General features: G+C 48.9%; 1 protein-coding gene across 4 annotated transcripts in view; it reads right to left on the bottom strand.

The window, feature by feature from the left end:
* GATA4 (GATA binding protein 4) overlaps positions 1–25,367 on the bottom strand; it is a 78,895-nt gene that overhangs the window by 33,871 nt on the left and 19,657 nt on the right. For 2 of the 4 annotated variants that reach the window (XM_070376023.1, XM_070376024.1), the window contains exon 2: positions 13,605–14,690. In XM_070376023.1, the coding sequence (XP_070232124.1) occupies positions 13,605–14,220 (616 nt within the window). In that variant the 5' untranslated portion in view covers positions 14,221–14,690. Of the gene's footprint in view, positions 1–13,604; positions 14,691–18,267; positions 18,619–25,367 lie in introns of those variants that run through there. The other 2 variants (XM_070376021.1, XM_070376025.1) reach the window with 2 other exon arrangements.

Below are 25,367 nucleotides of genomic sequence, written 5' to 3'. Positions count from 1 at the left end.
AGAAGTGAGCGTAAAATCTTCATCTTCACCTCTAACCCCCCTGGGAAGTAGGTGCTGTGGCATCTGGCTCTGCACACCTGCATGAACAGTAATCTACCGTCATTACCTGTATTCCTATTCAAGACCCTCCTGGTCCCTACATCTCACTTTTAGAGACAGAATCACTAAGAAGGGAGTGGGGTTACAAAAGAGGGTGGGACTCCACCTCTGAGGTCAGATTAGCCACATCCCCATGCTTCCCACGGCAGGGAATCTGGGTTTGGGAGCTAGAATCAACCTGGATTTTTGCCCCTTCTTCCACCCCGGCATGGACACAAGCCACACAGCCACACTATGCCCTACTCTAAAGCACACATAAACACACAACAGCTCCTCAACATCCCTATACTGCGTCTCCTCCTTTCCATTTGAGATCTTTCTCTAATTGGGAACAGGTGGGTGGCTCAGGCATCAAGAATCTGCCTGTCAATGCAGGAGACACAGGAAACTCAGGTTGGATCCTTGGGTCGGGAAGATTTCCTGGAGGAGGGCATGGCAACCTGCTCCAGTATTCTTGCCTAGGAAATCCCATGGAGAGAGGAGTCTGGTGGGCTACAGTCCCTGAGGTCCCAAAGACTCAGACACGACTGAGCATGCATACACACAGAAATGCAGGGGGAAGGCTGTCATCACCTTGCAAGAGTGAGGCAAAAACAAAACAAACAAGAGCCACTAATTTTAACCTGTCTACACTATAACCAAAGTGATAGATCCAAAATGCTACTTGAATCCTGCCCCTCCACTGTCTAAGTCTTGCCTTCCCAAGCCAAGTCTGAACTCTCCAGATGCCTCTGCTGGCCGCATGCTCCCCCACACTTCACCCCCAACACTGCAGAAAAGCCAACTCAAGAGCCTCAGCTTACCATGTCTTTCCCCCACAGGCAGCAAACTCCTAAACGTTTCAGACCCCCGTAGGAGTCCAGACCTGCAGGAAGCAGGCCTCTACCAGTTGAAGCATACTGGGCTCTCGAGGAACCCAGATTTACCCCGCTGAGTAAATCTGAGTAAATCTCCATGTGCTCTCCACACACTGAGACCCTCACTTTTTTAACTCCCCTGCCAGATGGTAAGCTGTTGGGATGAAGAGACAACCTTGTTCATTTTCAATCTCCAAAGCCTAGCAAGTGCTCAGCTCCCAGGAAGCAGGGGGAAAAAAAAATCTGTTGGCTGGTTGGCTGATGAGACAAATGATGTGTCTGTACTGGTGTCGGTAACAGAGCTCTAACCCTCTGCAGGTCTCCAAGAACCTCAGGCACTGAATGGGTTTAGTTAACAACAGAAAAACAAAACCAAAGGAACAACACACTGAGACCCCCAACACTGGAGTCATTTAACCCATGCTTTCCCACAGATGTTTTTACCTTAAAGTATTTTATTTTGTATAAGAAAAAAAAAATTAACCCATCAAACCTGAAATTTCAGATACCATTGCTTAAAATGGGATTCTCAGGTGGTGCTAGTGGTAAAGAACCTGACTGCCAAAGTAGGAGAACGAAAGACAATGTAAGGGAACATTCGATCCCTGGGTCAGGAAGATACCCTGGAGGTGGATATGGCAATCCATTCCAGTATTCTTGCCTGGAGAATCCCATGGACAGATTAGCCTGGTGGCTTATGGTCCATGGGGTCACAAAGAGCAGGACATGACTGAGGCTACTTAGCACACACACATGCAGTCATGGAAACCTACACTACCCAGAATGAATGAAATCGAACGGATGCCCAGCAAGCTCAGAACCATTACATGTACCATTGCTGTGAGGAAAGACAAAGCCAGTGAACTATTGTCATGGGCGATGCCATCAGATCCTGGATTTTTAAAGTTAGTTTATTTCCACCATGTGGCTTGCAGGATCTTAGTTCCCTGACTGGGGTTTCTCTGTCTTTTTAATTTGGCTGTGCTGGGTCTTAGCTGGGGCATTTGGGCTTTTAGTTGCAGCGTGCAAGGATCGAATCTGGGCCCCGCGCACTGGGAGCGTGGAGTCCGAAACACTGGACTGCCAGGGAATTCCCCAGACCCTGAATTTTTAAATACCCTTTTCTCACTACTTCTGTGCCTGGCCTGATTTCTTAACCTTGACAATGCAGATGCTCAGACTAAGAGAGGCTTAGAAAGTTGTGCAAAGTCACACAGCAGGAAGATGAGAGCATGAGACAGGATCGCAGGGACTCTTGGCGCCAGACTGATGCGCTTTCACCTCAGTGGCCTCCCCTTCTAAAAGTGGGTTGGAAGCAGCACACTCATATTTCCCGCATGTCAGAGCCTCGAAAATCAACATATCCTGTAGCTGGTCACCTCACTTCAAGAGGGCAACCACTTACAACTTAGAAAAACGCCCTAGCTTTAAAATGGCTAAGCACAACATACTGTAAGATTTGAGAACTATGCTCCGATTTGATTGGCTATTTATTACTGCCCATTCTTTCAGTCATTTCCCCAGTCTTCCTCTATTTAAGGCGGTGGTCCCCAAACTTTTTTGGCACCAGGGTCTGTTTTCGTGGAAGACAGTTTTGCCACGGACGGTGCAGGGGGATGGTTTTAGGATGATTCGATCAAATTATTACATTTATTGTGCACTTTATTTCTATTCTTATGGAAATACTAATTTCTATTATTATTATATCAGTTCCACCTTAGATCATCAGGTATTAGATCCCAGAGGTTGGGGACCCCTGATTTAAGGGATCAGTCTTTAGGAGCCAGTCTGGGTCACTAATCTTATAAAAACTTTCTTCAATGTTTAAATAACTAAACAGTAACTTTTTATGACTGTTTAAATATATAGATATACACATGCCTGTATATGGTAACTAAGAAGTCAAGGATTAATGCCTAACAGTGGTTATCTTTGGACGGTAAGATTACAACTCTGTGCATTGGTTTATAAGAGTTTTTCATTTCTCCATAGTAAATACACACTGTTTAATAAAATAAAAATAATTACATTTTATTGATACTATTTGAAAAAAAAATTTATGAAGCCATCTTTGACCTGGAAAATATTTTCTTTTCTCAAATAAGCAGTATTTCCCTCTTAAATGTACACTCAGAGAGAACCACATTCTTTATTTAGGGTCAAGTTAAGTTCTCTCTATATGCTAGGGAAAGGTTTTATTTGTTGTTTGTTTTCCCCGCCTACTCAATTTTGATGGGTAACCTGTATTATTGCCTCTCTTTACCTGGTTTGATTTATGATCTTGGAAGTCAGGTCATTCTCTGCTGGGTCGAAGAAAGAAGGGGAAAAGGTCTCTCCACCTAATACCTGATAAAATATCTGAAAAGGTCATTGCAGACCTTGACAGAAACACATACAACTTCAACCCAATCTGATAAAACAGCAACTTGAAAACTTTTATCAGAAGAAAATGTAACTTGCCACTTCCCAGCTCAGTTGACTGAACTGTTTTTTAAATCTGAAATGACAGACATCATAAGATAGGAAAAGCTGCAGATAAGAAGCCAAATTGGGTTGTCTTGAATCAGATCGGATTGTCTGCCTGGGTTCAAACTCCCACACCTGCTCTGAATGTGTCAATGAGAGTCTCTTGGCATGGTCCCCGAGGGGTTTGGAAACACTGCAAAAGTGGTGAACTTTGAGACTTCAGCGTTTATTCTGCGATTATAATTAACCTGCTCACCAGTTGCTATCGATCAATACTGAATGGCGCTGATAAAGTCTGACTGCATTTCTAGAAGTAGAAATAGAGATTTAAACTAGGAAGCAAAAAAAGGAAGATAAAAAAATATGTTAAGGACCAAATTCAATTTTAAGAAGCAAAACTGGATCTGTGACTAAGGAATCTCAAAGCCTGTAGCTTAATAATCCTCAAAACTTCCCACCAAATTCTGGTGGGAACTCCTTGATTTCTCATCCTCCAAAAATAAAGTCAGTCTATGACGATTCAATACAGAGTGACAGCCTTACGTTCTGTGTTCATTCCACTTGCAAAGCGTGAACCAAATGGAATGGGTTACCTGTCTGTCTTTGGCAGAAAAAAAAAAGATTATTTAAAGACATGAAGGCAATTCGAGGGCTCTTGCAAAGTACTGAAGGCCAGAAAACCCAATTCCCTTCATTCAGATAAGAGGCTTGAATATCCTGGCTCAGTTCTGATTACAGAGCAGTAATAGATAAAACCCTAGGCCCCCTGCCAGAAACGAGAAAGCTTCTACTGATGGCTTCTGTGATCAGCTCAGACCAAGTCCATGGGCTTTTCCAGCCTAGGGTTTTATCCACTATCTTGATCCAGGCGTCTATTCACATGTTCACTAAACAATATAACTACTGTGATTCCCCTCTTTCTTTCTCAGCTCTGACCTTCAAAGAAAAGGCAATAAAGAGAATACAAAGAAAAGGTAATACAGAAAACTCTAGAAAAGGATTTTTGTGAGAGGCATATGGTTTTGCCCTTCTTCTGTAGCCAACAGTCCCCAGGAATAAGAATTTTCTAGTTTGGAGGGTCTCAATTCTGGGCAATCTCTCTTTTAATTCTCTACACCCCCAAATCGGGATGCTGAAAAGACGCTTCTGTGAGGCAGGGACTCGTGGCACAGCGAGTTCTGCAGCATCAAAGGGAGACGGCGAGACATTGGTAGGAAACAGGAAAACACAGAAGAGAAACCACAGTGGGGAGAGAGAGCAGGCGGAGAACAAAGTAATACACATGCCTGAAGTTGACCTGAGACCTTTGACCACGACAGACCTTCAGGATCTGAAAGGATGAGTGCCCTTAAACTAGGGCAAGTGAAAGGATGGCAAACAGGGAGAAAGTGTATTCCTGGAAATTGAGACTTACCTGGGTTCTAAGTCGGACCTACTGTTGGCTACCAGAGAGAACCGGGACAGGTTAATCTTTCTGAGCACCAGTTTCCTCTTCTGCAAAATGGAGATCACAGTATCTAATTCTCAAGAAGAACTTTCAAGTCCCTCTCACCTGACAACTTCCTCACGGAATGGATTCAGCTTACTTGCATATTCGCACGATGTGCTGTGTGCTGTGCTTAGTCACTCAATCATGTCCAACTCTTTGCAACCCCATGGACTGTAGCCTGCCAGGCTCCTCTGTGCATGAGGATTCTCCAGACAAGAATACTGGAGTGGGGTGCCATGTCTGCTTCCAGGGGATCTTCCCAACCCAGGGATTGAACCAGGGTCTCCTTCATTACAGGCGGATTCTTTACCAGCTGAGCTACAAGGGAAGCCCCATATGCATGATACAGGCATTGTATATGTGTGTGTATTACAAGATAAAGGTTCCTATCCCTAAAGTGTTGTTAGCTGGTTTTCAAACATTAATGTACCCAAACTTGTAAACTTCTTTTGTATAAATTAAAATACTTCAGAGGTTACTATTATAACCCCATTCATATTATCTTCCTTTACCTTCTTTAGAAGGAAACAGAAGAACAGCTCTACACAGAAGAATAGTTTTATTAGCCAATAAAACATTTAAATAATCCTGCCTGGAGAGTGTTACCTGAGACCACTTCATGGGCCATGGCAGGGCAATGTAACAGAGTGATACTTTCCAAGCCATGAGAGAGACTTAGCACCAGCAACTTACGCAGGACTGCAGGTCAAAGAAGTCACCAGCAGACAAATACTTTCGGATGTCAAAAAGGGCCCCTTCAAGATCTTAAAACAGCAGTATCCCGGGACCTGGAAGAACTGCCCACTTCTAGAGCAAAGCAATGGAAAAAACCAGGGGTCCTTTTTCTTTCTTAAGCAAACAGAAGCAGCGATATTTGCAACCTGCTTCAGCTCTAAGTCCACAACACCTTAAAGGTCTTAAAAGGACAGGCTGAAAAGAAGTGGTTAAAAGACTGACTTACCTTGCCCTGGAGGAAGGTAATTTGATTTTCTAACACAATCCCATCACTGCCCTGGGTTATTAGTTTTTCTGGTTCTAGCCCCAATATAATCTGAGTGAAAGTACCCACACCAAGAATGGTGGCCAGTGTATGCACCAGTGAGGGCATCTCAGGAAGTCATGTCAGTTGTGGGGGGCAGGGAGTGGCATCTGACAATTTCGGACTGAGATCTGCTTCCAGAAGACATTACTGAGGGTCGGATAAGGGTTTTTGGACCCCTCAGTAAAGCAATCACCTGTTGGATAAGCAAAAATCAAAAGCCACATTCAATAAACAACAATTTATGTTTTAAAGTGCTTTTCCTGTGCATCCATAAACTCTAAATATAGAACCCTATTTTTTTTTGAAAGAAGGGAGACTTTCAGGAAGTTAATTAACGAATACTTATGTGTCTTTAAAATTTTAACCAGTTTCATGTTTTTTTAAACTGGTAATATAGTTATATGACTCAAAAGTAAAAAGGTTCCACGTGTATACCCATATCCACAGCACCACTATTCACCAGTCAAGAGGAGGAGACAACTTGTGTCCCTGACAGATGAAAAACAAAACGTAGTACATACAATGGAATGTTGTTCAGCGTTAAAAAGAAAGGAAATTATATCACAGGCTACAACGTGGGTGAAAGTGGAAGACATGCCCTTGTTGTTGTTGTTAGTTACTCAGGGTTCAGCTCTTTGTGATCCCATGGATTCTGTAACCTGCCATGGGATTTTCCAGGCAAGAATACTGGAGTGGGTAGCCATTCCCTTCTCCAGGGATAGAACCCGCATCTCCTGCATTACAGGTGGATTCTTTACTGCTGAGCCACCAGGAAGACCATAAGTGAAATCAGCCAGTCACACAAAGATGAATACTGTTTGATTTCCACTTACATGAGGGATCTAAAGTAGTCAAAATCATGGAGACAGAAAGGCAGTGACCAAGGGCTGGTAGGGAGTTTGAAATTTGGAGTTGCTGTTTAATGGGTATAGAGTTTCAGTTTTGCAAGACAAAAAAAATTCTGAAAATCTGTTTTACAACAATCTAAAAACAACTTAGGCTTTCCAGGTGGCTCAGTGGTAAAGAATCTGCCCGTCAATGTAGGAGATGCGGGTTCAATGCCTGGGTTCTGAAGATCCCCTGGAGGAAGACATGGCAATTCACTCTAGTATTCTTGCCTGGTGGGTGGAAGTCCACGGGGTCACAAAGAGTTGGACATGACTGAGCATTCACACACAACAACACTGCTGAACTGTACACTTAAAAATGGTTCAGATAGTAAAGGAAATCAACTCTGAATATTCATTGGAAGGATCGTTGCTGAAGCTGAAGCTCCAATACTTTGACCACCTGATGTGAAGAGCCGACTCATTGGAAAAGACCCTGATGCTGGGAAAGACTGAGGGCATGAGGAGAAAGGGTGACAGAGAGCGAGATGGTTGGATAGCATCACCGACTCAATGCACATGAATTTGAGCAAATTTTGGGAGATAGTGGACGATAGAGGAGCCTGGTGTGCTGTAGTCCATGGTGTCGAAAAGAGATGTGACTTAGCCACTGAACAACAACAAAATGGTAAAAAACAAAACAAATAAACTTTCACTTTAACCTCCCTGGATGTGAAATGTATTTTCTTGTTATTTAATGACTTAATAAAGAAATACAAAAATGACAATGAAAAACGGTTAAGATGGTTAAAAACTCAAAAAGTTCCCAAGCATATATGGTGAAAGTCCTTTTCCCCTCACCCCCCACCATCCCATCCCATCGGGCAAGCATTGTTACAAATTCCTTGTGAACAGTTCCACAGAGAAATTAAACATTTTCAAACGTACATCATCTTTTCTTGTCCTTTTTTTAAAAAATACAAATACACATACATCCTGCACTTATACATGTCTTGGAGAGGATTCCAAGCTTATTCTAAGTTCATTGCATAATGAACTTTCTAACTTTTTCTGGAGAGCTTTTTGCATATTCAAAGAATATAAATTCTTTTTTTTCTAAACAGTGTTAATTTTTTTTTAACTTCCTAACTTTTTACGCTGACAAGATCTCCTATTGTTTGTATGCACCATATGTAAGCAAACAGTCGCCTAATAATGCACATTTAGATTATTTCCAATTGTGGTTGGAATAATTATTTCCAATGACAAACAGCGCTGCAACTAACATAGGCCCTTATATTTGCAGAATCAATTCCTAGAAGTTAAATTTCCAGGTCAAGGGTATCAGTTTTGTAATTTGTCAGACATCACAAAGGGCTCTCCACAAAGGTTGTTCCAATTTTCACTTCCATCCACAGGTATCAGAGTTTCTATTTCCCCATCTCAGAGTATGTTTGTTTTCTTAGCTCATTTAAGGTAAAAAAAAAAAAAAAAATAGGAGGGATACCAAAGAAAGTGTTATCTAAAACCATCTCCCGTGCATCATTCTACCTGAGTGCTTAGAAAGTACCTAGCAAATGTGGCTTGACCTTTCGGTGGGACACAATTGGGCAGGTGACAAATCGTACTAGAAGCAGTGACACACCCCTGGCTCCCCCCACACACCTTCCCCATTTAATTGGTTCTCAAGCCAGCACCGCAGTCCAGCCCCAGCTCCGACTGACCTACTTGGGGTGGTAACCGGAAAGTTAAACAACTTTGGTTTCTCAAAGACTGACGAATCATTCTCTAGCCAAACAAGCTACTCACGAGTCTATCTTACAAAGTTCCCTACATAAATGAACTGGCTCAGAAAGCAACTGGCTTTGTTGATAAGCAGTTACCAAAAGATTCTAAAAGTTTGTTTATGCTGTAGGTTTGTGGAACTCACCAACCTACACCATGAACAAACTCTTAGAATACAGCGAATAAGACAAAGCTTTCAAAGAAACCTCTGGTTAACACTGTTATACATGCATTTTGTTGTACTGTTGTTTTTTTTAATCAACCCTTAAAATGATTCTAAATTGTTGAGCTCCTTTAAAAATATAATCCCTTGTTTTTCTACTACACAAAAGAATTATTTCATCATAAAATATATTTCCATAGCTTTCCAGTAACATCTATCATAATGTTATTTTATTTAAGATATATTTACATATAATTTCCAGTTTCCTTTTCAGCCTTAAGTATTTACAAGCATTAATTGGTAAAAAAAATCAACTTTATTGTGGTGTAATGTACACACAATAAAATACTCCCATTTTTTTTTTGGCAATTTTGTTTATTTTATATACTCCCTTTTATTTATTTTTGGCAATTTTGTTTATTTTATATACTCCCTTTTATTTAATTTTTCATCCAAGGCCTCACAGCTTGCAGGATCTTAGTTCCCCGACCAGGGACTGAAGCCACACTCTGGCAGTGAAAGTATGGGGTCCTAACCACTGGACCACCAGGGAATTCTCAATGCTCCCATTCTATTGGTACATGTCCATGAGTTCTGACAAATGGATATGCCTACTTAACAGCTGTGTTCTCCACAAGGAGACAGCTATATCATCCTGCATAGCTAACTCACACGCACACCTCCGTGGACCCGAGCCCTTGAACACAGCTCCACTGGCAGATGGTCACGCAGTGTATCCTTAAGAACTTTCAGCGCCCACATTCCATTTCAACAACTACAGTCTCATGTGTGAAAGTGTTCTTCTCAAGCCTAGAATCTGCTCACATGGAACAACACGTTTAAAGGCCACAGATTTTTTGTTTTAAACCTTTTGGCCATGTTGTGTGGCGTGTGGGATCTTATTCCCCGACCAGGGATCAAACCTATGCCCTCTGCAGTGGAAGTTTAGAGTCTGAACGACTGGACCACCAGAGACGTTCTTAAAGGCCATGGACTCTTGCATTTTAGATATCTGTACACAGTCCCTCTCTCTGCTGAAGTTGGCCTCTTCAGCAGCCCAAGTGTGTGGTTTGTCCTGGGCAGAGGACTGTGGCAACTCCCTCTTGGATTTCCACTGAAATATTTGCTAAGTGCCCAGCCTCTGCCAGGCACTTAAACATGAGTGATTCTCTGTACCTGGCCTCAGTAAGGTCACATAATTCCATTAGTGCAGCCTAATTCACAAACTCAGTGGTGTGTCACGCACATATTGAACTTGGAATGAATTAACGTTTATATACATGCAGTCAAGGCAGAGTAATTCCATCCACCTGAAGTCCAGAGCTCTACAAAGGCCCTTGTTTGCTTTTATTACTTTGGGTTTTCCCTTATTCCAATAACCAAAAAAAAAAAAAAAGAACTCTGGCAAGATGTGAACTATTGTTAATATTAATGCTTAATACTTCATAGAAAATAAAAGTATTTGCTTCTTTCTCCTCACTGAAATTAAAAACATTTTCTGAGTGAAGGGTGAGTTAGTCTGTGTGGTTTTACCTATAGTGACAAATATATTATTTAAACAAAAACCAAACTGGGTTGTATTATTTCATGGTACCAGGCTATGTGACTTATAGATGAGGGCATATGTTTTCTTAATCTTTTTTTTTTTTTTTCAAATTGCAGGCACTTCTCCTGTAAAGTTCTATTTACCCTTCAGTGCCAAGTGCAGACAGTACCACCCTGGTGAAGGCTTCCAGGTTCCTAGACAGAAGGGAGGCACACGTCTGTCATCTCTCCTCTACTATCAGTTCATGGCCATAGCTCCCTGCTGAGTCACTCACTGGCCTTCTTGTGTCTTTAGGGTGATCAACCATCCCCATTTGTTGGGGCCTCTTCTAGGTTTAGCATGAAACATTACCAATCCTAAAAAAAAAAAACCCCAGTCTTTAGAAAATCAGAACTGGTCACTCTGCATGATAGCGAGTGACTGTTTAATAAAATAGCCATCATTTCTGAGATGCCAGAGCCAAGTACTTCACAGACATTACAGTATTTTTCTACTTTAAGACAACATTAAAAGTAGTTACAATCATCTCATTTTACGGAAAAAGAGAGGAGATTTAGAGAGGTAAGTACCTCGCCCAAGATCACAGGGGCACCTGGATCTAGGTTTGCTTTTGCCACACCCCCACACCGTACTGGGTCTTAGGTGTTGCTGTTGTCCACCAGGCTCCTCTGTCCATTGGATTTCCCCGGCGAGAATACTGGAGTGGGTTGCCATTCCCTTCTCCAGGGGATCTTTTCCACCCAGGGATTGAACCTGTATCTCCTTCATTGGCAGACAGGTTCTTTGTGGCTGGGCTACCAGGGAAGCCCTTCAGTGGGTCTTAGGACCTAGTGTTCATTCCACACAGCAAGCTCTCAAAAAATATAGAATCAGTCTTAATCCTTCTACCACTCAGCATCAGTTAACATGCCAGTGATGGTCTTTGATAAAGCTATGAGGCATTTACAAGAGGGTCATGTGATGGGAGGAACATATAAAAAGCACATGTACATATACTGCTTTTAACTGGCTTTGATATAAGTGCCACTGGAGAACATACTGGAGACGTGAATGCCAACAAATTCAACATGCCTCCTCCCCTCACATAGATAACATGGAACCTTTCATAACTTGACCACTTAAAACACTTGGCTGTGCACAGAAGAGAAAATCCGACGGCTTGGCCAGACCCAACGGCTGTCTTCAGGTGGGACTTGCTGAACCAGGAGGACACAGAACAGAGCACACTTCTCAGCAAGGATGCCATCCTTAAAGGTCAGCTTGCTGACACTGGAATGTGGGAAACTTTACTGACTCCAATACCCTCCTGCTTGGTAGGGGTTATGTTTTTTAATCTAAATACTTACTGAGTGCACTTCTCAAACGGTACTTTTATTTTCTTTTAACATTGCTGCGACTGTAACTCTCATGACCACAAACTGTCCCCCATCTTTGGATTTCAGACTTCTCTTTCTTCCTCTAACACCAAATTCTCAGTCCAGGATTACAGGAGTTTAGGAAGCAATCTCTCCAGCCCACTCCCAAGTTAAAAGAAGTAAAACTCTGAACCATTCCTATTTTAAAATGGAAGTTCTAGAGTGAGTTCTAGAGAGAACTCAGGAGAGTTCCAAGAATGGGAGGCCTGAGGGCCCCACCCCTAGTACTCCCACCTCCAACTGCCATTGTATGGAGATGCTGTCCAGCTATCTCTCAAGGTCCTCCCAGAGGCTAGCAGCCTGGGGGAGGGGGGTCCTCCTCCCTGGGGCTGGGGGGGCTGCCGTCTGGCTCCCCCGTGAGGGGGAGGGGGAAACTGGGCGCCACATGCACGGTTAATCAGTTTACCTAAGATGTGTGTCTGGTCCGACACCCCTAAGGACCTTCCTAGGCCACCCAGGGCCAGAGAATAATTTAAAAACCTTCAAAGCCAGGATCCTTCTTGGAGCCAGCCCGAGACTGGAAACCAGGGAGGGACAAAGCTTTCCTCTTCAAAGTGAGAAAGGATTTAGCACTTAGTAGGCAGTCAATAAATGTTAACTTTATTTCTCAAGTCTGGGCTTCCCCTCCTCCTCTAAAGCCACTTCCATCCAAACCCGATTCTGTCCCTGCCTGAAATTCCACAGGACCAAAGGACATTTGAATTCTGAATTCGTGGTGCCACTTCCTTTTCCTCTCAGCACGGAAGACCTTCCTGGGACTTCATTTTGTTCATCTGTAAATCAGGCCAAGGGGCACACGCATGCTGTCCTCAGGTCTGACGTTCAAAGGAACTACAACATTGTGCCTGTTACAATTGTAACTTCTAACCCCAGTGCTAGGGACAGGAGGAGGCTGAACACGCAGACCTGCGTCACAGTCTCCACAGGTGGGCATTATAAAGAAGCACCTGTGTGCCAGGACTTCCTATGCCTAGCTCCCTGTCTGCCAGGACACCCACCTGGGGAGTGCTTCTAACGCAGCCCTGGGCACCTCGGTCTGGCCGACCAGCCAAGGTCACAATACACTCTGGCCCTGAGATACGACCCAGAGACACACCCCTGGCACTGGTCCCAATTCAACCCATCTCCATTGCTGTGCTTAGTCGCTCAGTCCTGTCTGACTCTTTAGGACCCCATGGATGGTAGCCGGCCAGGCTCCTCTGTCCATGAGGGTTCTCCAGGCAAGAATACTGAAGTGGCTTGCCATGCCCTCCTGCAGGGTATCTTCCCAACCCAGGGATCGAACCCAGGTCTTCCTCATTGCAGGCAGATTCTTTACTGTCTGAGCCACCAGGGAAGCCCTCTCCATTGCTAGGTCCCTCATTTGTTCCCGGTGTGAAATACTCAACAGGAAAATTTACGGCCCAGAGGGATCCTCTAACTGAGCCGCCATATGGAGCCAGAAGATGTTGGGCCCAAACCATGGACTGAGTGCCCTGCGGAGGACTGAGAGGCGGTGGGAGCAGAAACCCCGTGGTCTCGGCGCTGTACACCAGGGGCGCCCGGTGGCCTCCCCAGTCACCCAAAAATGGGCGCTGCCTGGGTGCACGGCGGCCCAGACTTATCCTACGTCTGGGGCCGCGCGGAGGGCTCCCCCAGCCCCTGCCATCCTGCAGTCGTCTCTCCCGCTCGGGAAAGGATGTAGAGGGCAGGCCCAATCTCACTGAATCTGGGCTCCTTGGAGCTGTGACCTTCACCGCCATCATCACCCTGGCCACCTGGCTCGGTATCCCAGTCTGCTTTCCTTGAAAATTCACGCATCCCTTCTACCTTCTGCCCCCACCCCCATATATTTGTGAAAAATTAAATGCCCCAAACAGGGCTCAGGGCTGCTTCTGTTCCGGCCCCGGGTACTCGCGCGGCATGCAGCACTCACCGAGATTGGGGTGTCGCGCCGCGGGGTTGGCTCGGCCGGGCAGGCTGTGCAGGACCGGGCTGTCGAAGGGTCCGGCGGAGGCGGCGGCGGCCGCGGCCCAGGACGCGCCCACGTCGGCCATGTAGGCGGGGTAGGGGCTGGAGTAGGAGCCCGCGAAGCCGGCTCGCCCGTACTGCTCGCGGCCCGCCAGGCCCGCGCCGGCAGCCCCGCCGCCACTGCTGTAGGCCGCGGCTTCCCGGGCCGCGGCGGCGGCGGCGGCGGCAGCCAGGGACCCAGTGGTGCCCGGGAAGGAGAAGCGCGGCGACACGGGCGGCGGGGTGTAGGCGGCTCCCTCGGCTCCCGCCTGGCTCCAGCCCGGGCTGCCCTGCTGCGTCCCGGGCCCTGCTCCCGACGGCGCGGCTCCCGAGCTGCCGCCAGAGGCGGCCCCGGAGGCCGCGCCCCCGCCTCCGCCCTGGAGGTAGGACAGGCCGAGCACCGAGGAGGGCACCCGCGGCGTGGGCACGTAGACAGGCGAGGACGCGGCGCCCGCGCCGTGCATGAAGGCACCCGGGCCGCCCGCCTCGTAGGGCCCGGGAGGGGGGCCGTGGTTGGCGGCCATGGCCAGGCTCTGGTACATCGCCCCGCGCGTGCTCGCAGCGTCCGAGTCCTCAGGCCAAGGAGTAATGCGGATAGAGAAAATAGTAACACAAAAATTAAAAACAAAAAACGAATAACGTACAGGGGAGGGGCTGTCAAAAAACCCGAAGATCAAAAATCAAAGGTTAAAAAAACACACAAAATCCTTCAAAAATATATACATATTAAATCCAGCGTTGAGCAAAAAGACTGAGGTTCTGGTTTACTCAGGAAAATCCCAAATTGAATTTGTGGTTGTTCCCCTTGGTGGTGGAGTTGAGGGGTGGGGGGCGAGTCCACTAAAGGTCCTAGAGGATCCGAAGGCGCGGGATGGCGCCGGGGCGCGGAGTCCTTCAGGGTGACGCGGGCCAGCCGGTCGTCAGAACACCCCGGCCTGGTGCACAGGGTGCGGTAGGCTGGCTCCAAGGCTGAGGCCCGGGCCGGCTCCTTTCCTCCGAGATGTAGCCGCGTCTAAAGAATGAACGACAGAGGGAAACAAGGTCATCCAGTGCTTTCAGGGCCTATTTCCCCTAAGCTTGGTTGCTTCTCTCGCCCTACAAACAAAATCGCCACTCTCAGGGGCCCAGCTCCTCGGAAAGCTGATCTGCAGAGGCCCGTGGGGTGTGACTGCTGCAAGGAAGCCTCGGGGAGGGGCGCCTTAGAGGCGTAGGGCTCTGCGGTTATTGGACGTGTAAATTACTGGTTGTGATCTCGATCAGCGTTTTTCTTTTTTGTGTTGCTTGTCAGGAAGGACTTTTATTTTACCTTATTTCTAGCATATTCTTGTCACAGTATTTTAAAAGACCAAGGGTTTCGGGTTTCCACGAAGAGCCTAGAAATCTAAGAAATCTCTCCCCAACTCCTTTCTCCCCCACCTATCCCCAACTGATCCTGACTGTGAAAGAACTTTAGATTGCCCGTGGAAGACAGGGACAAACTTTATTAAAAAAAAAAAAACAGCAATCTAAGAAAATTTTGTTTGCAATCTTTTTTGTTTGTTTGGGTTTTTTTTTTTTTTGCTTTTAAACTAGAGGCAGATTCTAAATATTTATAAATGAACACAGCGTCTGGTAAATCTCAGTGAAAAGGCTTGTGAACTCTTATCTATACAACTATACAATGTGGACATCAAATTAGACAAGATACACGTTTCTTACAAATAGTTTTATTTTGGAGATTTTGCAGACTGGATATTAAGATGAGAAAAGTGAGAGAAATGTACAGTCGCTTTACAGAACTATAGAACTCACTGGATCTCCAATTCATTGAGTGGGTTTTGCACATGGAATCACAGGTCCAGCCACGTATGGAATCAGAACACCAATGAGACTGCTTGGGGGACAGAAACAGTTTGTAGGACTTGATTGTTTCCTTGCATCCTGTGTTTGATTTCACCAGGCAATTTTTCTGATAAAAACCAAGCATGCTACGTTCTGAAGCACCTGCTTGGTTCCAGGTCATTTTCTTTACAAGTCCACTAAGCAGAAGTTTCTCTCCTCATTTTACAAAAGGCAGAACTGAAGCATCCAAAAGTTTTAAAACTCCTCTAAGATCAAAGTACAATTAAAAGAGGTGGGGGACAAAATCTGAAGGACTCCAGAGTTTAAGTTTGTCCAGTCCGTGCCCACTTTTCTCCTTAAGAAAATGCAGGTACTCTTAACAATTTTTTTTATTGCAATAGCAAACTTATAGAGTTATTAACTGAATTATGTACTAAATCCAGGCTCTGCCACTTACTAAATGAATGACTGTAGACATATTACTTAACCCCCAGGCTTCAGTTTCTTCATTTGCAAAAATTCATATATTAAAGGTAATTATCTGGTAGGGTCACTGTGAGGATTATAAATTCTATATACTTGGCTATTATTACTATTAAAAATTTCTAATGTATCAAAAGAAAGTGCTTCTGATGTATTATGTACTATAATAAATGGTCATCTTTATTCCAGTAAAAGTTCTGGAAATTGAATTTCTAATATAATATATAATGCTTTTCATCATTAATAACATCACTAATAATAATAGGATAGCACTATATTATATAGTCATATGTTAACTCTTAAGTGGTTTATTATTTGCTTTCAAAACTCTGATAAATTATTGGTTTGGTGAACATTTCCTTCCAATAAGAAGTTTAGTTAGAGGATGGATATTAAAAAATTTGACCTGAAATCAATTTTCCCCTTCAAAAATGAACACAAAAAATTAATACCTAATGGAATACCTAGGCTTCAACAAGTAAATTACACAGGTTTACCTTAATAAAATATTCAGTATTTAATTTTAAAATCCAATAGTTGACCTATTTCATTGAATTTTCTGGAATACCCCCCTAGTTCTAAAACAAACGTTATATATTTCTTTTCTCACATAGCTGCAGGAAAGGAAGATTTATAATTTTGTAATCCAATTTCCAATATACATACAGATGCTAACTTAACAAGCTTTAAAATGTAAACGCTGAAAATGCCATAAGTCTAACATTTGTCTTTACTGCATTCTCTGCCTTTTTAAAATGGCTGATACATTACCTAAGAGTTGGATTACTGAACAATAGAAGGTGGAGAAAATACCACCATAGACCTTTCTGTTAAGACAAGAAATTAACTGCTCCCTTTAAAAGACTGTTGCTTGTTTCTGTAATTGAGATCCGACGCAGGCCACCCAGAGAAGATACAGACAGAACTCCTGAGAATGGCAGAAAAGGTCTGGCCTCTGGAGATTCAGACTTGCGCCCAGTTTTCCCTCTCCTCCTGATCACTCATCCCAGTTCACCCCGATTCACAGGCCGGACAGGAATGCTTTTTTTCCTTACTGAGTTAGCGCACAGCCCTTTTCTGATAAATTCTGCCAGCGGGGAGGATGGAGAGCGCCCTAACGTTCTCGTCCATTTACAGTCACTCCTGCTCCTTCGGTTCTGCTGGCGCCTTCCCCCGCGGCCTGCTGCCGAGAAAACTGTCACTCCCGAAAGCACACACTCTCTGGCAATAATGAACCTGATCGCTGAGGGGGACGTGAAGATCCAGAAGTGGGGGGGTAGGGTGGGTGGGAACCACCCCGTCACCCTAATAAAAACTGTCTCTCTTTTAAAACCTCTAACCTGCTCTAGGCTGCAGTTCCTTTTCGGAGAAACACAGGAAATACTTCCCCGAGGCGCTTCCCCAACCTTCCCGGCAGCGCTGGCCCGGACTCCCACGAGCCCTGGGTCCCTCCCCACCCTCTGAGACTAACCCCAAGGCCCCTTGTTCTCTCAGCCTAGTGGCAGCTCACCACTTGGGCATCCTCTGATCCCCTAGATCACCCCCCAGCCCAAGGTCAAGCGACAGAATTTCGTGGACGCGGTAGCTAGCCCTGGCCAGTTGAGGGACATCACCGCTCTACGCCGGGTTCCCGCCCTTCCCTACCACCCGCCCCCCCAACCCCAGCTAATCTCATCCAGAAGCACTGTGGGTGGGTGGGGTTGCTAGCTGCGTGAGGGGCGTTTAGTTCCCTGGACCCCGGATGGGAAGACTGGGAGGCATAAAAAGAGCGGGCGCTCAGCAGCCATTCCCGACTTCTGAGCGCCTCCCCGGGGCCCTGAGGCCCAGCTGCGCCGCCTCCCACCGCCACTCTGTCGCCCATGGGCGACAGTCCTCCGTCTGAGTCTCTACGTGTTCGAGCCGCTGGGCGGCCGGTCCCGGGTCAGTTGGTCAGGATGATTTCTCACGGCCATCATCGCCACCAAGGCCCAGTCCTGCGAGGTGCAGACAAGGGCTGGGAAATCCGCACGAGGGGCGGGGATTAAAAACGTCCAAGTTCATACAGAAAAAATCCAGAAGCTCGTAGAAGATTCCTCTCCACTTTCCCCCTAAATCTCACTTAGCTTTAAAGAAACTGCTAAGCCAAAGGAGAGCCGACTCTGGGCAAGGTTAGGGACCCGGGATGACCGACGTCTCCTTTCCACTCGCTAGTTACCTCTCTCTACTCCCAGGCAAGCCCGCACGGAGGAGATCGGGGTTCCGCGACTAGGGAGAAAGAGCCGGGAGAGGGATGGGAAAAGCCGTACCTGCCGGGGTTCGAGCTTTCTGGAGGCCAGCGCGCGCTCCCCCGGGCGCCGCGGCAGCTTAGGCGGCGGCAGAGCTCCCGCAGCCTCCCTGCCGGCCGCCGCGGAGTCCCCCGGCTCGCGGCGCGGAGCCCCTGGCCCCTGCGCCCGGCTCGCCGGCGTTGACTGGCCCGCGGGAGTCACGTGCAAGGGAAGGGGGCGGGGGGTGCGCCGAGGCGGCTGCACCTCCACCGGGCGCCGGGCTGCGGGGCTGTTCAAAAAAACTCCCCCAGCAGGCAAAGTCCAGGCTCTGGGATCTCCTCGGAAAACGCCAAAGTGCTTCTGCCTGGGCGCGGGGCTTCACCCCACCTCACGCCCTGCCTGAGGTCGATTCGATTTTGCGGTTTTGCCCTGGGTCAGCTTTATTAATGAGACCTCCCCTGCCTTCCACCTCGTCCCTCCTCCCCACGCCTCCTGGTGGTCGGGTTCCAGCCGAGGCTAGGGACGCGGTGGGCGAGGGGCGGGGCTGATCAGGGGAAGGTGACCTCTTGGGAGCGACCCTGGCTCGGGTGTGGGGCACTGGGTCACCGGGGAGTGCCCCGGCTGGCTGCAAGGCTCCGGGTGATAGTGGGCAGTGGGGATCCTCGTAGTCCAAGATCCCGGGTAAGTGGAAGAGACACCAAACTTGGATGAGCCTCCTCAAGCGGAGCGCGGAGACCTAACCCGCCCTCCCTTTCACCTTCGCAGTAGCCCAGGGAGTCCGTGAGGCTCCTGCCTACAGTTTTGTGTTTATGCAAAAAGTCCACGCTTTCATGGCGAAGCTCCCAGCCCCTGCGGCCTCCTGCCTTCAGATTTTTCCGATTTCTCTGCAGCCTGCGGCGCCGCCGCACTAATCTAAGAGACTTAGCAGGGGCTCGGGGAGCTCAGCAATCCAGCGGGGCTTCTCCGACGAGATGACTCTTCCAGGGGCTCAGCACCCCGCCCCGAGCCGGGCGAGAAGGGTGGCAGGCCTGAGTTTGGAGTCGGCGTCAGTGCCTAGAGGCCCCAGCGCAGCGGGGCTGCGAGCCGGAGAGTCCCTCAGACAGGTCTAAAGGTTAATAGAGCAATCACAGGGCCCTATTACCGCGTAAAAATAACCCATCGATTACCGCAGCCTTCAGCTCCAGATAACAGCCGGCCGGTGGCTCTCAAGAGCTTTCGGTTAAACACCCCCCACCCGCCAAAGGTCGTGTTTCTATCCCAAGCGCAGGTTTCTCAAGCCAGATTGGAGGGGTCGGGAGGGGGCCAGGATACCTCCCTGCAAGAAACCTGTGCGCCTCCGAAGTAAGGGTACATACAAGGCGAGACCCGCTTCCGCAGTCGGTAATCGGTCTTGGATTCCCGGCCTGCGCAAGGGCGATCCGGGCGCCGAGAACCAGGCTAGGATTAGGGGCTGGCTGGAAGGAAACCCCCAAAGGGATCGTGGCCAACTCGTGGGGATTCTCAGGAAAATCCCGGAGGAAGGACTGAGCGCGGCTGCGCGGGGAAGTCTCTTCCCTGAGCTAAAGGTGCGGAGATCTAGAGAGGCTCAGGCGAAAGAGAGAATACTGAGGTGCCCAGCAGAGGGGCGGAAGGGCTGCTGCTGGCTGGGTGAACCGACGCCGCTCCCTGGGCTGCTGTCCGCGGGGTCCCTTCGCGCCCCGGAAGCTGAGGGTGGCGTGCTAGGTGTCGGTCCCTTCTCCAGCTTCCCCCAACTCCTCGCCAGCGCCTGGCAGAGTTTGGTGCTGCAGATCCCAGGCCTGGGAACTCAAGGGGGGGGGGCGGAGGAGGGTCCTGGGGATCCCCGAGGCTGGACCTGGGAAAAGGCGCTTTCTCGGGGACACTCCGACCAGCGCACTTTCAGATGCAGCCGAGAAGGGTGCACGGCCCCTGCGCTCTTTGAAACGGGTCCTCCTTCCCACTGGAGTGAGCGAGAAAGCCACGAAGAAAAAGGCCTGCGTCAGGGGCCTACGAGGGCTTTCTCAGGAGTTGAAAGGCTGAGCTCAGCCGAGCAGGAAGCTGCGTCGGCATCTCTCTTCTCCCTGGAAATCTGTGGCTCCAGCGATGCCCCAAGTCTCAGAGCTGCCTCCCGTCCGCGTGACCCCCAGAGGGCGAAAAGGGATGAACCTGGAGACTGGACCTTGGAGCTTAGCATCTGGCGGAGCGGCCATCTGGGCGTCCTCCCCAAAGCCAAGGACACGGCCACTCCCACGCAGGCTACCTCCACAGTGCCGGGTCGGCCGCGGCGTGAGAGCGCGTGCTGAGGGTCGCATTAGCCCGGTAACCGGCGGGGGGCCTCGCCCCACTTCCCCAAACTCCAGTCTCCAGTGCAATGGAGGGGTCACTTAGCAGTCCCTGCTGTATGTGGCTGTTGTGAGACCCCTGATGGAAGAGCCTGATTTTTCTAAGCGCTTGATTTCGAGGCAGCCGGGATTCACTAGGGGGCCGCTCCAGGCAAGGCCTGCGCTAGAGCTCCTTTACCAGCCCCCACTCCCACGCCACACCTCACCGCCCCCAACCCCCAACCCCCGTGCTCTCCTGTGTGCTGAAGCCCAGGAGTCCACGAAAGATTCCTTGCTTCTACGAAGGCTACTGGGACCGAGAATTTTGTGTCGATGTATTCTGTGTGCTCCCACCTTTGGGCCCAGCGCCCCAAGTTTCTTCCCAAAGGGCCCAGCTCAAGGACAGTCCAGAGGGTGGTTGGCGAGCCGCCCACTCTTTTAGGGTGTTTCTTTTTCCCTCGCTCCCTCCCTCCTTCCTTCGCTCGCCCCCTCCCTCCCTTGGGCGAGGCGGGAGCCGCTGGGGCCGGCTCGCCGTTGCCAGGAGCAGAGAGCATTTCAAGGCCTCGCTGGCCCGCGGGCTGGAGGAGGTTTATCGGCTGCCGCTAAGTTCCCAGGCTTCTCCCACGTTCAGGAGGCCGCTAGGAAGGGGGGTCGGGGGAGGGGGGCGGTTGTGTTTGGAGGTTCGAACTCCTGGCTATTTTTAAGGAGAAGGCTCTGAATTGGCCTGGGATATGGCCCAACCCCATTCACGTCCTCTTTCCGCTTTTCTTTCCCATAGACTGCAAGGAAAATGTAATACTGTGAAATTCTTTGACCTCTTTTACTAGGAGTCTGGGTCTAATGAAGAGTCAAGTGGTGAGATTTTTAGAGAAATAAGAATTACTAAAATGTGCTTTACGCTTAAAAAAAAAAAAAAATCTCCTGGACACAAGAATAAGATGCGTTTTCTTGCTCCATTAAGACCTCTGGGACTTGAGCCGGTCCATACCTTAGAGACAGGTTTGTAGGCAGGACACGTTGGACAAAGGGATCGGAACTCTAGTTCCCTGAAAAAAGAAGTTAATAAGCAGTGGACGATGGGATTCACAGTGACACCAGCGAGGGTCTCTCCGTGTGGGGTTCTCCGGATTTCCTGGTGGGACCGGAGTGGGCTTGCTTTAAGCCAAGCGCAAGGCGGTGCCACAATCTCGGTTCTGGCTGGTGCAGTCGTTGGGGACCCCGCGGAAATCAGCCTCGGCGGCCGCCAGCCCTAAAAACCAACGACGCCGGAAAGAACAGTGGGCCCCCAAAGTCTTCTAATCAAGAAACCCGCAAAGAGAGAGAACCAGAGAGGGGACCAGAAAAGTCACCCCTCGTCCTGTGTAACGAATTCTTTCGAGGTGTGGACGATACTCTGCGAGTCTGTGCACAGGGACTCTGGGCAGACGGGCAAAGGGACCCGCGCTGAAGCGTTTTCCAGCTCGAGTCCCCTCGCTGCCCTCCAATTGCCCCGCGGGGCCTCGCGCTGCGGGCGATTCCTTCTCCCTCTCCGACAGTCGGTCCTCACTCGCGGAGCCCGCACTGAGCGCAGCGCAACCCTCCGCGAGTGGAGCACCGAGGACTAGCGTGCGGAGCAGGGCCATCCCCGTGGACGGAAAAATGCAGAACGAATTAAGCTAGTAGACCTTCTTTCCCTCCTGAACCCTGTGCCTTGGCACTGGGAATTCTTGGTGGGAGGGGGGCATAGAGACCCTCGCCCCCTTCCTGAGGGTAGAGTGCTCTGCACCCCGGAAAGGAATTACCAGCCTCAAGGCCGGCAGATGTGAGAGGAGAAGGCAGCTCGGCTTCTTAATTGTCAAACTTGTAAAAATACTACCCGGTGTTGCAAGGCGAAGCCATGCTCTCACTCAAAGACCGCAAACGCTTCCTCCTGCTTCCGGCCCTGAGGACTAGAGTTTTTGGCACATCCTACCATATTTTAGAGTCATTTCCAGATTACAGAACACTTTCGAATTCCTTTTTTTTTTTTTTTTTTTTCCTTCGAGGAAACAACAGCATCGCTGTGCTAGAGGGAGAGAGATTCCCGTCCTCGAACAAACGGAAACTCAGAGACCCAGAGCGGTTAAAACCATTGTTGGAGGTGCAAAGCCAGTGCTCTCTGAAGTAGGTCTCAAATCTAGATTTCTGAGTCTTAATTCTTTTATTTATTCTACTTAATAGAGAAGGAAATGGCAACCCACTCCAGTATTCTTGCCTAGAGAATCCCAGGGACAGAGGAGCCTGGTGGGCTGCCGTCTATGGGGTCGCACAGAGTCGGACACGACTGAAGCGACTTAGCACCAGCAGCATTCTATTTAATATCGAGTTTCTACAACGAAATGCTTTAAAAAAAAAAAAAAACCCTCGTTTTGTTTTTCAAATATTTCTAAATTTCATTGAATATGCCTCACATTTAAAAATTAAAATCAAGGTTAAATAAAACAGCTCCTGTCTCATAATCTAAGAGCCCGTGGGAAGGGAAAGAAAGGCTAAAAGGAGTCTCTACGTTTTCATTAATTTCGGGAAGGATGCCAAAAGTTTTTTGAATGGGAAGAGTGATCCTCAGGTCCCGGGGCAGCAGAGGCCAGAACTGAAACCCGGTCCAGGCGCCCGCAAGTCCCGGCTTTGCCGCCAGCGGGGCGCGGGGCGCGGAGCACCGGGCGCCCTGCGGCCAGGCTGACGCCCTCTCATGCCTCCTCTTCCTTCTCCCAGCCTGGATCCCTCTCCCCTTCCTCACAGAGGACTTCGGTGGGGGGTGGGGCTGGAGGGCAAGGGAACAGACGCTAGCGCTAGCGGAAGCTTCTGGCACCCACTGCCCTGGCTGCCCTGAGCCTGCAGAGTCTTTGAGCTGACTGGCGGGGCCCTACTCTTTGGGACCTAAGCTGCCACCTCTGGGCTCTCTCTTGGTGATGTGGGCACCCTTCTTTCACTTGTGGACTCTCCCTCCCTCCTCCTCTATCAGGGACTATTGAAGTTGCAGCACTGGCTGTGCCCAGTGCAGCGGAAGAGCACAGTAAATGTTCCTGGAATACAAAAAAACGTGAATTAGCTTAATCCCTAGGCCTTCTGTTCCCCACAGTTAGAAATTCGTTTATCTGTGGTTGCCTGTACACACCCCTTCCTCCCCCATACATGCCAGAATGCAGGATGTATGAGGGCAGCAGGGGCTGGCACATAGTAGCTGCCCAGTAAATGTTTGTTGAATGATTACAACTACAAAAGGAATTGCTAATAGAATCTCTCAGGGTTGCTGGGAATTGGAGCACAGAACACTGTCTCAAAAGGGAGTGAGTCTCTTGGCATACAGTAGGTGCTCAGTCACCGCCATTTCTCTAAGTAGAACCCTGAGGCCCAGGCCAGACACGGGGAGAGGAAGGCCCACTCTGAGTCTCTGGGGAGTGTTAATCTGTGCAGCTGCCTACAAATCTCCCACCCAAATCTAGGCTGCCTCTAAGGACCAAGGACTCTGGGGTCTGCAGGAAGAAGGGATTTCCAGGTGTAGTCAGGATTTTAGAGGTTGAGTTCTGCTAGGAACCGGGTTAGGCGTTGAGCCTACAGCAATTGGAGACGTGAGCTGCCAGGCTCCTTGGGACAAAGGCCGACAAGCGATGCCAGGTGTATTGTCTCCCGGTAGGGAGGGTGGAGGGCGTGGACCCCTACATTTTGGAAAGCTGGAGGGACCATGTCAGTTAGTAGGACCAAGAAAAAAAGTGAGGGAGGAATGGAGAGAGACAAAAACAAGAGGAAGCTGAGACCAAAGAAGGCAGGCAGAAAGGACAGAGAAAAGACTGGCTTGAGAGCCCAGAGGGGCTTCCCCAGAGACTCAGCAGGGGACAGGATTCATTCCGTCCTTAGACAATTCATTCATCCAGTCATTCATCCTATTTTTACTGAGCACCTACTCGGTGCCAGGAGCTTTCTGTGCTGCTGGGAGTCAACATAGAACAAAATAGAGAAAAATTCTTCCTGGGAAGCTTACATTCTATAAGAGAAAGAGAAGAAGTAAGTCAAATACAGAGTATTAGGCCGTGTGGAGTGTTAGGGGAAAAAAACAGCTGGGAAAGGACTGACAGAGGGCACAGAGTAACAGAGACCCTGGAAAAGAGGGGGTGTCGACAGGAGAGGGAAACACAGACTCAGAGAAAGAAGAGATAGGAGTCAAGAGACCAGGCGACAGAAACAGAGAGTGAGACCCCCAGGGAGAGACGAGGCCAAAGAGAGAACTGGGAAGGAAAGGCCAGGGCTGCCGGATGGAGGAGAGGGGACCCCGCAAGGCAACTTCAATTCCAAATCGTGCCCCCACCACCCCTCGTGCCCCGTTCCCAGGAGGGCAGGGGGCAGTGACGGGGATCCAGCGCCTGGAGAGCTGCCAGTCCAATACCCCGACATGCATATCGGGACCTATGGGGCCACCGGAGAGGCGGTGTTTCCAGCGCCAGCCTGGGCCGGTTTCCGCACAGGCCTCCCCCTGCACCCTTCCCGGGGCCACTGAGCCCTAGGTGACCCCGGAGCTGGAGAAGACGCCCAGGCAGGCGCCGCGACGTGGCGGCAGAGCGAGAGACAGGAAAGTGTCAAGGAAGCGCAAAGCTCAAGTGCAAAAACAGCATCTCCTCCCTGCCCCCCATTCCCTGGAAATCTCTCCACCCCGGGCAGGCCGCTCCCAGAGCCGAGGCTGCAGGGCTGAGCTGAGCGGACCTGGGGGCTGGTGGCTGGAAGCCCTGTGATCCTGCACGTGGGGGAGGAGGCTCTCTGCCCAGGCCTGGACTTGCCTGTAATGGACCCAAAGTTAGATCAGAGGCCACCACT

Source organism: Bos mutus, chromosome 8 (assembly GCF_027580195.1).
Source record: "Bos mutus isolate GX-2022 chromosome 8, NWIPB_WYAK_1.1, whole genome shotgun sequence".
Classification (NCBI taxonomy): Eukaryota; Metazoa; Chordata; class Mammalia; order Artiodactyla; family Bovidae; genus Bos; species Bos mutus.
This window is presented reverse-complemented; position numbering and strand designations above follow the sequence as displayed.